Here is a 12,374-nt window from a genome sequence, read left to right as displayed (position 1 = left end):
ATTTGGTGTTGACGCCGCCACCACCGTCAGAAGTGGCGCCTATAGTCTCACTGTGCTTCGCAGGTGAGACAAAAATGAATAAACCACTGTTTTCAACTTGCCGTACGGCCGCCATAGAGAAAATGTGACCGAGGTATTAGATACATGTGTATCAATCCCCTTTTCCCTCAATATTTTTTGTTGGTACACCATATCACATTTCCCCCACCCCTTTTTAGATTTCTATCCACTCTCTCTCTCTGTACTTGCTTCCATTCCCGTTATTCTTTGATAAGCCCATAAACAAATATTGAAGCACTTCCACCCTTTCCTTCCAATTCACTCTCATCTTTCTCTCATTCAATCTTGTATGTCATATGTGACAGTCAACACGTCATGGTTAGTGTGAAATCAATTAGTTACCAGGCATCAACATTTTTTATCAGAAATTGTATTTTCATCATAGCTACATTCTCTCATGTACAATATAATATTGAAGAAAAAAAACAAACACAATTTCATTAAGAATTCCTTGTTATCAAACTGCAAAATTGAATTTTAGTTTTAGATGTAAACAAATCATTCTCCATCTTATAGTCAACACACAAGACAGCCCTGTAAAGGGGCAAATAGTAGAAATGTAGAAAGAAATCAATCAATTTCTTCCAGTATAAAAAAGATAATAAAATAAAGATAAAGAGCCACTCACATGTCAATTCTAAATTCCTACCAAAAGCAGGCAATTGAGTGGGTAAAGAGCAATGGAAACTGATAATGTATCAATTTAAAATGACAATTGACTAATCTTTTCCTGATACTGGTAATTCGGTAACACAATTATCTATAGTAAATCTCCTACATCCAGGAGTAAGTTATATAAGTGCATAAGTTTTCAACAAATTTTTTTAATCTCTATCAATTCATTTAAGAAGCAGAAACCTAGATTGTCAAGTGACGGAAAATATTGTGTATACCGACGGCTTCCTTTCTTCAGGGTTTCTAAATTTACTTCAAGGAGGTATATTCAATATCTGAGATAATATAGCCCTTAAAATTCTGCTTATTGCATGCCTAGATTAAGGTTGATAAATCAAAGATAGCAAGATATCAAATCAGTAATATTGATTGTATTTCTCATTGACGGCCTATACAATTCAATTTCTTGACAAGGGAGAAACAGACGGGATATTTTGATGTAATGTGGTATTAGAAAACAAATGTGGGCATGGCCTTCTTTTCATCATGCTATAAGATTGAAGACAGATGTGTTTACCAATTGTATTAGCCTGTATACTGTAGATTATTAATAGCAATACCATTGATTTCAAAGGGTTAAATTTGTAGCGCTGACTTTCCAAGACAGGACCTGAAGAGCATTTCAAAGAGTTGTCCAGTATGTTTTATCTGACAGTTATCATAGCAACTGTACTTGTCAGCCAATCAATGTCAAGGAAAGTTGTCAGCTCTGACAGTTGCTGATGAAACTCTCCAAGAAACTATTACTATTATTGTGTAAAAAAATTCTTAATTGTCCTTGATTACAAAATAATACTTGTCAGGATTTACGATAATGAAATTAAATGAGAAATAAATAAATTAAAGAAAAACAAATAAAACATAAATAACTTGAACATTATAAATGTTCTATTAAAACTGTAGGTCTTTCAGGCAGATTGCAGCCTTGAGTAAATATTTCATAAGATGTCACAGATCAATGAACAAAACGTACAAAAAAGGCGAGTCAGTGTCATATTCAGATTGTATATATAAATACGGTACCTGTTTTCTTAAATAAAATGAGAAAAATTTTGGTGTATCACATAAATACTTTCTGTAGCTACAATATCTAAAGAAATTGTAGTTTTCCTGTCTGGAAAATAAGCAATTATGAGCCAGTTTCTCTAAATACAATAACTAAAGATATTTTAATCCAGCTTAAAAAATAAAATTTTATCTCTGACAAAACTTGTCAGGTCTCATAATTTTGTGTTGCTGAGTTTAATTTGATGTTCTCATATTTTTGGAATGCTATCATTACCAAGAGTTCTTATCTGAAGATCTCTGTATAATAGAGCTGAGGAAATACAGTCCCAATATATTAACTGGGCAATTTCATTGATATCTACATCTATTTTCTAGTTATGATTTTTCATGCTCTCAAATGATCTTGGGCCTGTTGCCTTAAAGTTACTATTATGGTAATTTGCCATCCAATGGTCAACAGCCAATCAAAATCAATGATTTCAGGGAAGTTACCATTGGATGGCCAAGTTACTATAATAGTAACGTTTGTGCAACAGGTCTCACGACTTCAGTATTTCATGAAGTGAAGTAAGAATGTAGGAAGTTGGGGGTTGGACGTACAAAAGGTTGATTACTCTACAACTACTCATTGCTATATCTGAGCTTTAACAGTCCCATCGATTCTACAACCACAGGATGATTTTAAAATTTCCAGTGTTGCCAATTTAAGAATTCCATTATCATTAAAGACAACATAGACTAGATGCAAGACTAACAGAGTTAATCAAAGGTAAAAAGTGATTTCCAAACTCATAGTTGCTTCAGCTGCCCATAAGAGAGTTGAAAATAGCTACAAAAAAGGTAATTCACTAGTCTCAAATTACATGTAGGTACCTCATTTAATAAACCAATATTTCATTCCACTACGATTGAAAAAAATGTCCTTGTGGAAATAGACTGGCACATTGCAAGGATTGGATTGTTATAAACACTCACATTAACTTGCTATTTTATTTAATATTCTACAATTCAAACTCTTAAATAACACAACTGAATTCTAATAGCCATGAGCAGATTATTTCTACAATACTGGAAAGTAGAATTCATTGTCCCTCGGCACAGCTAATACTGGCAGGAATTTCCCTAAAAAATATCATTTTGTAGAGCCAAAATATATTTCATTAACATATAGTTTCAGAACCTATATTTCTTACTAATACTAGGCTTTTCGATCAGTTTTAATGGGTCCATTGCCAAGGCCAATTCAGATCTCAGCCATGAAAGGGTTCATCAACACACAATTTTCATAAAGCTGTTATTAAGTTACACTGTACAAATGATTTTACGCATGCTTGGTTACCCTTTCGTCACTTACTTGGCACCTATTCCAGTCATGCATAACTTTATTAACAGCTTTATGAAACACCACAGGATAGCAAGGTATTTCCATATAATCATACTTAAATATGTGTGGAGTTTATGAATAATCATAACATTAGATGACCATGTTTTACATGTGATATTAGGAAATAGGAGATTGTTATAAGAACAATTTTTCCACTAATCTAACACAATGGTTTTTTTATACCCAGTATCTGGCACTGTGCTGAGAATCATGCATACTGCTATCTTGAAAACTGGTATAGCTCTTGTGAAAGTGGAATTAGCATATTAGTTATTATATCCCTTACTTAAGATTGTTGTATTGAGAGTGTACACAAGGAGAAAAAGAATAGTTTTACTACGAAAAACGTTTGCCGTGAAATAGTTCACTTTCCTTGCTGACGTCACGCATAGTCCATTTTTTCCCTAGGGAAAAAGTGAACTTAACGTTTATTTTTTCTCGCGATTCGCGAGCTATGCGACGCGATGCGAGCAGAGCGCTGCTCCACTGCATGCCTGGGGAAACTTTTGGCGAGCTGCACTAACCAGGTGCAAGACAATCCATACGGCAAGACTCATTATTTTCTCAACGATTGCTCAACTTATTAAAAATCGTTTCGCTGTAAAATGGTATGAGTAGAAGGGATATAACACAAATATACAATGACCCACTCTCGGAACAGACTAAAACTATTCGCACTCAGGAACATCACATAGTACTATTCTCCCTCAAGCTGATGGCCCTCGAGAGAATAGTACTATGTGATGTTCCTTCGATGCGAATATTTTTAGCCAATTCTTTGAGTGTCATTGTATATTTGTATACTGACTTATGACAAGAGCTAGGGAAAGGGAAGGAAATAAATATTGGATATTTCAAAGAAACTCAAAGTTAAATATATCATCACATTGTACAGCAGAGTCTGCACAAGGAAACCTTCCATTAGTCGAATCATCGCCTAACCCCCAAAATTATTCGAGACCAGAATATGCAAATCATCTGTCGATATTCATCCAATGAGAACAGATTCTTTTGGTCCCAAAGAGAGTTGACTATAATTGGCTGATTCAACTGTATGTGGCTTTTCTCTGAATCAAAATTGGAAATTATAATTCGTACGTCTGTTCAACCATCAACTAGGTCACTGTTTCATGAAGCTGATCATAATGTTGCACATGACGAATGGTCTTGGCATGAGGACTCCAATCGTTCATAGCTAATGTTGAAGATAATCCAACCATCAACATACAATGTTAGGATATAAGATATCATCTACCACAATTTGATTAGATTATTAGATCTGTCCTCTGTTGATTAATGCCAGGAATAAATAATTTCAGGCTCACATTTGGCTCTTCATTTACCAGCTTCATGAAACAGCCACCTAGATAAAGACCATTCTCAGTATTGCATGGCATTATCAAGAATCTCACAAATTGATGGAGCTTGATCTACATGCTTTCAGAGTACACCATCTCTGAAATACCACTCAAGCAGTGATACACCACCTCAAGAATGTCTTCCCTTCCTAGAAGATAATGTGAATAAATTGACAAGCATGGCATCAAGGATAAGTTAGAACATCAGTTATCCCCTGTTGAGTTGCAGGAGAGCTCTATGTCATTTGACCTTGGGGAAATGTTGTTGGTAGTGGGTGAGCCATCGTTGGAATTCATCTTCTCTTCTTCGACGACACTTTCATCATCGTTCTCCATGGTGTGGTTCATCTTTGGTGGTTGGAAAGCGCTTGCATAAGGGAACAGCTCATGGCATCGTGTCTTGTATTCGGAAGCCATCGATTCACACTTCAAGTCCGACTGGAGAAGCTCCAGGACCCGGATGCAATTCTGAAAGAAAGAAAATTCTACGATGACACTTTTCTTTCTGATGTCAACGGCATCACAATGATGACTTACAATATCCTATTTATGGGGGCTTCTTCCATAAATGTACTAGAACTTAAATATTACAGTTTCAAAATTATTTTGTTATGGTAATTTTAGCATCAAACGAAGCTTGATTAATCCTTCTCAATAAAAATATAATTTCATGTTACACCAACAGATCATGTTAAGAAATAACTCTGTCTTGATCTTATATTGGAAACAAATTACAATTTGAAAGCACAAGACAATGTGAAAAGCATTGGAAATTCCTGTGATACACATTTGGGCTCAGTTACTGATTTTGTAACATTGGAGAACAAAAATATTCCTTTGCAGGATTCAGCAAAATTTAGGCCACTAGAGAGATAATGATTTTGATATACGAGACAAAAAGCAAATGTAAATTACAAAACATCTATGGTCATAAACTTCATACGATTCTATTGAACAGAGAACTCTTGTTGATTAAGCAATAGGTTTCAACTTCTAGATGCAAGTCACTTGGCTACAATTAAAAAGAAGCAATTAAATATGAGGGAGTAACACAAAGGATAGAGGCAAGAAAAAGGCATAATAAAGAGAACAAAATGTGTAGGGACATCCTTCAACTTTGTTGTCTAGTTGTTCCGACTCGCCAAAGTCAATCACAGGGATGTGGCATCGAATCATGGCCAAAGCGTTACTCCTTTCTGCAAGAAATTCATCCACAGAGAAGTATGATTATTGTAAGAATTTCTTACCTGAGTATTTCTATTTGAAAGGTTGTCTCCTAGGTGAGTAGCTAACGAGATTGCTTCATCCTTCTTGGTAGGATCGAGGAAGTACATACTTAGAGCACCTGGTGTGGAAGAGAAAGAATTTTAACCTTCATCTCGCACCATATAGCAGATTTACAATCCACAATGATGAGAAATAGTAGTACAAATATAACCAAGCATTGGGCTTTCTTGGTAGAATCACACATCCACTGAAATATCAGCACATTTAATTCAAAATGTTGACACACAAGTTTGATAAACTTATCCAATAAAACATTTTCACTGAATTATTTGAGCTAAAAAGGCTTTGTGATTCTTATTCTTCAAATTATAAATTTTGCAAAAAAAATGCCCAAGTCGACTGGGCCCGTTTCTCAACACCGTCATAAGTCTAACTTCTTGACTAAATCGGAGATAGTGAGCTACTTGTCCGCTAACCGTTTCACGAAGCCCTCTTTACCAAGATCGGGTACAACAACCTCACTAAATATTTATGACGCCTCCGAACCTGTCACAACTTCTTTCTTAATGACGTAGTGGCATCACGTGTGTAGACTATGACATGCAAAAGTGCCTAGAAAATTATAATCTTATATGTTATCAATCACATCCAAACACAAGTTGGATAATGCATTCTATGATCATTGTAATACAAAGAATCTACAAAAACTGTTGGTAATACTCCACAAAACCATTCATTTTGAAATAGTAAAATAATTTAATCGATAAAGATTCAACCACGTCAGGCCATCCATAAATGGACTCGTATTTGTCATTTTCAGACCCCTATTAACATTTTGATAAATTCTATCTCTAATTTATGCATAGAATTTGTCAAAACGCAAGTTTTAGTATCTAAGATTTAAAAGAAAACTGTTAAACTATATTTTGATGTTTGGAATCGTAAAATACCGTATAATTATCATCATTTTACAACAAAAACCGTTATGGTTTTACTTTCGTAAACTATTAAAATTGGATATCCCGGGGGTACCCATCTCAACGTCCACATGTGATTTTTTAGTCACGAGATCAATTATTCATAATTCCATATTCTCAGCAATTGAATGCTCTAGTCTTCATGGTCTAAGTATATATGGTGCATAATATACCTGTGCTATTATTTTTAAAAGATGAAATTCCCAATTCATCACAATATTTGCAATTTTGTTGTAATTTTTCTTTTTGAAAATTATGCTATTTTGTGACTAAGGCTACGTCTCGTCTGCTCTTTTTATCGATAATATCGATATCAAGGTATTTTAGTTAGAAAGCTTTTCGAGAAACGGGTTTAGTAAGATTGAACTCCATGGTTGGTGGATAAAGATATGACTAACTTGTCCAGGTGTTGAGAAACGGGCCCCTGGTGTGAATATGTCCACTTGTGTAAGGCCTGCTCCTACTGGCTGATGGACACATGTTTTCATAAAGGATACAGCGGACAAGCAAATTTTTTGGGTAGCTCTGTTTTCAACTGCTTCAGACAATGGACAAAAGGAGCGAACAATGAAATCACATAGGACGGATGCTTGATGGATACAGAGCATATGAAACACGTATGCAGAGAGTACACAACGGATGGCAAGATTCTTTTCCAGTTAACATCCTCTCTGCATCCATCAGTCAGTGGGACCAAACCCTTAGATTGACATTGTTTTCAATGGCCACAAGTCCAAATTTTAAATGAAGCATTTCAGAAGAAGATAACTTCTAAAATATACACTGTGATATATATACAAGAGGTAAATTGCAATACAAGCACAAGAAATAAAAAAGAATCACTGCTTCTGTGGAAATAATAAGTTCAAATTTTGTTTCAACATCTTCAAGCTTTCCCAAAACAGAACAGATAAGTTATTGTTGTTTGGCTGCATATTCCCTGATAGTATTACTAGTACGCAACTAATGCGACACCTGTTGAAAGGTTTAATATATTCCTTGTTTTCAAAGTCTCAACATAACAAATTCAATACAGGTAACTTTGCCCAGGGCAAATCTTTTAGGGGAAACACAACATTTGCTCTTATGACTATTGTTCTTCCGCTAATTTATCTAAAGACATTAGGTGAGGGTTGTGATGGGTTTTCAATTCAGAATCATGTGATGATTAGGATAAAGTTAAGGTAAGGTTCCAAGCTCTGGTTTATTTTTTACTTAATATGTAGGACCATAGGAGCAATTGTTGTAGAGGCAACTGTCATGGAAGCCATTCAGGAACAGCGATATCTGTGCAACTAAGGATAAATGTGATTGGAAAGAAGTGATACAAAACACTTGCACTATCTGTTCTTGAATGATTGCTTCAAATTTGGTTAATACCTGGGTTTGGAATATCAACTTGTGCACTTTTTTCCTGTACATATATTGCTGCAACACTCAATAATGCAGCTTTGATGGCTATTTTATCATAAAAATGTCAAAATATCTCTAACCAGTTCTCACCTGATATTCTATGTGTTTGGGATGAAAGGTGAGAATCTGTAAAGGACTTGTTGTATTGTACAATGTCTTGACCTTCAAGTAGAAGCTGAACTTCTTGTTGTAGAATGGTTCGCACTGCTTCATGTTGTTGCTCTAGTCTCTCATTCACTGTCAATATCAAAGGAGAAGACAATCACAAATTAAAAGGATAGACTATCTCTGTATACCTGCACCAAACCAGTGAATAGTGTGTGTGGTTCAGACACAACACACATATGTGGATAAGCGTTCTATTAAACACCAATTCCAATTTTTGAAGATGAAAACCATTCAAATGGCCTTTTTTTGGCTGACAATTTATCAATTGCAAAAGAAATATTTTAAATTCAAATAAATAATTTTTCGATCAAAGTGAATACTAAACAAGAGACGAAAATAAGTAGCATCTATTACAAGGCCAATTGAAGGCCATTGAATAAAGTGATACATCCACAAGGATTTGTTTTTCAATCTCCTTTAAATGTGATTCCTGTCAAAAAATAGACTCTTTTTTTTCCTTGAGTTACAAGATACTTCTTCAAATTTCACAAGCAAAATATGTACAGCAGTAGTTGATGCACGTCAACGTGCTTTTAGGCAAGCAGAATGGAAGCTCTCACCTTTTTTACAAAACTTAACTATACACTCATGTAGCTTGGGATTCAATCTGTCCACTGCGCAAGCTCTCTTGATAGATTGTAGCATCAGAAGCAGCTTGTCTGAGGGTGAGGAAAACAAATCACAGAAATTAAAAGTGACCAACTACAATTAACAATCATACAAGTAATAACCAGCACCCTTGTGGATGCCACATTTCATATGCATTACTCAAAGTTAAGTGGTTTGATCTTCAAGATTTTCCTACAATTTATTGCAAAACAATCACCATGGCAAACAAAGTTTACAAATTGAATATATACTGAAGTAGGCCAGAGTCAAAACAGATTTGTTTTCACTAGAGCTTGCCTTAGAAATTCAGCAGACAAGTGGTCTGTTAAAATAGAGGAAAAAGTTTTTCACAATTTCTGAAAAGGTATACTTATATTCTGTAAAAATTAGGATGCACTAATTAATCCTAAATTACCTTTTTAACAATTTTTTTCTTATATCACTTGCATCTTCTTTTTTGTAGACTTGTAATTAAATCTTCTTTGTAAAGACATTACCAATACTCTCATTTAAAAAATCCCATGGACATGGACATTCTAGCATTGGTATTTTGTCAATAACAATGGACAGGATGTGCTTAATTAGTGTGCCTTTTGGGGATAATCTCCTTACTCCTTTTATGAATTCTCGAGTTCTAGTCTTCTCTATATGGTCCTTTGTCAAATACTGGTAAGGTGTTAGTGTGCTTCAAAAAACTTGCCAACTAATCCCTCTTTTTTCAAAAAGGCTCCTTCACAGACCAGTAGTTATACATAATTGAGAAGTTTAGAATCTACTCCTCCAATACAGACACTTCACTAAATTTTTTTTATGTGGGATTTTGTGTGCCCAGTCGCATATAGACTGACCTTTCCTGTAGTAGATCTCAAAAGCCATAAGGTGTGTTTCTATGAGGTTAGCTGCTAAAGTTTGTAATGGCTTCAAGAAATAGATAGCTTGTTCCAGTGGGTCTTCAATCTAGCATGGGAACAAAGAAAATGACAGTATGCTTTAAAAAGAGATTTGTAAACAAAGCTGTAAATATAAAGCTAAACTTGCTCTTGAATAGTTGGATTCAGTTCATCTAAGTTCCTGATTATCAAGGAAATAAACAAGATGATATCTTGACTACATGCATGAGACTTTGTGCCTACACCTTAACCTGTTTTTAAAAGACTCTCTCTTTGATATGACACTAATACTGTCAGGGATTGAACCCTACAACCTCCTGTTCATGAGGGGGGCACTATACCACAGAGCCTCTATGTCAAGTTCTCACATAAAATAAAAAGTATTTGAATATTCAAATGATTTGAAATTACATTGTGTATTTGGTTTACTTTGACTAAAGAATCAAAATACATGTACAGGCTACGCACCCCTCGCAAATGTCCATTTTGAAATACTTTGGTATAATTCCGTAGGGAATGACATCCAACAAACTCATGATTACGAGACAGCCACCCTTCCTCTAAATCACCATGTGCAGTTCTTTATAGCATGGAAAGAAAGCTGGAATATTCACCAGTGTCCTGATCAAATGGTTTTTATAAAGAGTGAAAACGAGCAACAAACCACTCACCCTTGCCAGTTTATCTGGTACTAGTTCTTCTTCCTTTGGCCCATCAAGGTCAGGGTCATGCTTGTTCTTTCCTTGTTTCTCATGAGCTTTGTTCCTTTCCTCTTCTTCCTTGAGCTGTTGAGCTTTCTTCTGCGCTCTTCTCTGCTTACTCCGAAGCTTCTTCAGTTCCTTAGGGGTGAGATTTGCTGTGTCAATGTCGTCTGATGCATCAGAGTCTGCCAGTGGCTTGTCATGTAACCTGAGATACACCTGCAAATGAAAAACAAAAAGACATTTCAAATGGTTTAAAAGCAACATGAAAAGAATGTAACTATAACTTCTAATGTAAATACACACTTTGGCTGGTGTAGATTATGGATCAGTGAGAAAAGATATATTCATTTATTGCTGTAATTTTTATATCCATATTGAGATTATCCACTTCAAAGCAACAATGTTACAAATTTTTGTTTCACATACAGTTTGAGCAATAATTATTGGACCATACAATATGGGAGCTTAGTAATTAAGTCAAATAATAATTTTCCAACTGTATATGGAAAAGCTTTTTTAATAGTGGTTGATACATCATGAACTCAATAAAGTTTTAATGTCATAACACTCCAATTTCATCATAGATTACAGTTCTAATTTCATAAAAGAAACGATAAATAAATATTAGAGTGTGAAATAAAGCAAAGTGGCTTGCCTCTATTGCTATCTTTGCACATCTGAAGTAGAACCTATGATTTCTCAGAACGTCTTCTAACCTCAACAGGCTGAGGTAGGCTCGTAACGTCATCTTCCTCATACAGTACGAATGAAAGTCAAACTGGTCTTCAATTATTTCGGTAAAATGCTGCAAGATAGAAAACAAAGCATGAGATAAAATCTATCTGATAAAAAATTCTGTGTAACATGAAATTGTAAAATATTTCTAGAGAAGCTAGGCATATAATTCATCATAAAGAATGGACTTAATGGGGAAACAAATCTTACCCTCTCACAGGTGTTTTCTTACAATTCTATAGAAAAGTGTTTGTTTTGCATTTTAGTAATACAAGCAGTCATACAAGCAGGGGCCATTGGGAAAACAATTTATGCTTGTTTTTTTTGGAATAGGTGAGGGTAGGAAGTGGTGACAAGATAGACAAGAAAGTGTAAAAAGAATTTAAATGATCTAGACACTTCATGCAGAAATGCGCAAAAAGCTGTTTTCACAAACAAGAGATCCTGATGATGTTTGAAGGTTTGCATGGAGGTATGAACAATCACGGAAGTGGTTTAAGCTATACAATGAGTAAAGTCTTGGAAGGACTGCATACAGTCAACCTGCCAGAAACGTCAAGTCTCCTGCTCGTGCTCTACAGCTCCATTCACCAACTCAAACCAGCCTTCTCCATTCTACTCAAGCCTCTCACCCTGCCTACTACTCAGCTTCCCCCTCCTTCTGGTTTACAGTCCTTCTAAGGATTACAACATTCTGAAAAGACATACTATACTTCCAAATCTCCACTATCTCACTTTTCCATTTCACTTCTATCTCTATCTACTATTATCTCAGTCCTTTCATGACTTTACACATGGTGTACTGTAAAACACCTCTGCAAATGCATGATCCTGGTTACATCATTTGTAGCACATACATAGTACATGTTGTGAGATCGTCCCCTCCAACCCGAAAACTCTGCTTTTAAACAGCATTTGTTCATTCTGCTTTCAAAAAGTATGAACCCAGCAAAAATTAGTCAATGATTTTGCTCACCCTGTCGACTTCATGGCATTTCTTGAGAGCCTCGCCGTACATGCCTTGTCTCTGGTAGCTGAGGGCGCATTCCGTTTGAAACCACATACATTGCATTTCATTCAAGTTTTCAACAGCTGGTACACCCTCCTGCAACATTCAATTAAAAGCATATTGAGTTAACCCTATCTAGGCCGGGGTATTTTGGGAG

At 35.4% G+C, this 12,374-nt stretch overlaps 1 protein-coding gene across 1 annotated transcript in view; it reads right to left on the bottom strand.

Moving 5' to 3' along the window:
- Nucleotides 1-428: 428 nt before the first annotated feature.
- Nucleotides 429-12,374, bottom strand: part of LOC121416402 (N-alpha-acetyltransferase 15, NatA auxiliary subunit-like) — a 30,367-nt gene continuing 18,421 nt past the window's right edge. The window contains exons 12-19 of the mRNA XM_041609945.1: nucleotides 12,185-12,313; nucleotides 11,129-11,278; nucleotides 10,441-10,689; nucleotides 9,728-9,836; nucleotides 8,831-8,929; nucleotides 8,193-8,339; nucleotides 5,733-5,830; nucleotides 429-4,953 (exon numbers count right to left, since the gene is read on the bottom strand). Of these exons, the coding sequence (XP_041465879.1) occupies nucleotides 4,690-4,953; nucleotides 5,733-5,830; nucleotides 8,193-8,339; nucleotides 8,831-8,929; nucleotides 9,728-9,836; nucleotides 10,441-10,689; nucleotides 11,129-11,278; nucleotides 12,185-12,313 (1,245 nt within the window). The 3' untranslated portion in view covers nucleotides 429-4,689. The remainder of the gene's footprint in view (nucleotides 4,954-5,732; nucleotides 5,831-8,192; nucleotides 8,340-8,830; nucleotides 8,930-9,727; nucleotides 9,837-10,440; nucleotides 10,690-11,128; nucleotides 11,279-12,184; nucleotides 12,314-12,374) is intronic.

This window comes from Lytechinus variegatus, chromosome 1, assembly GCF_018143015.1.
Source record: "Lytechinus variegatus isolate NC3 chromosome 1, Lvar_3.0, whole genome shotgun sequence".
NCBI classification, from domain to species: Eukaryota; Metazoa; Echinodermata; class Echinoidea; order Temnopleuroida; family Toxopneustidae; genus Lytechinus; species Lytechinus variegatus.
This window is presented reverse-complemented; position numbering and strand designations above follow the sequence as displayed.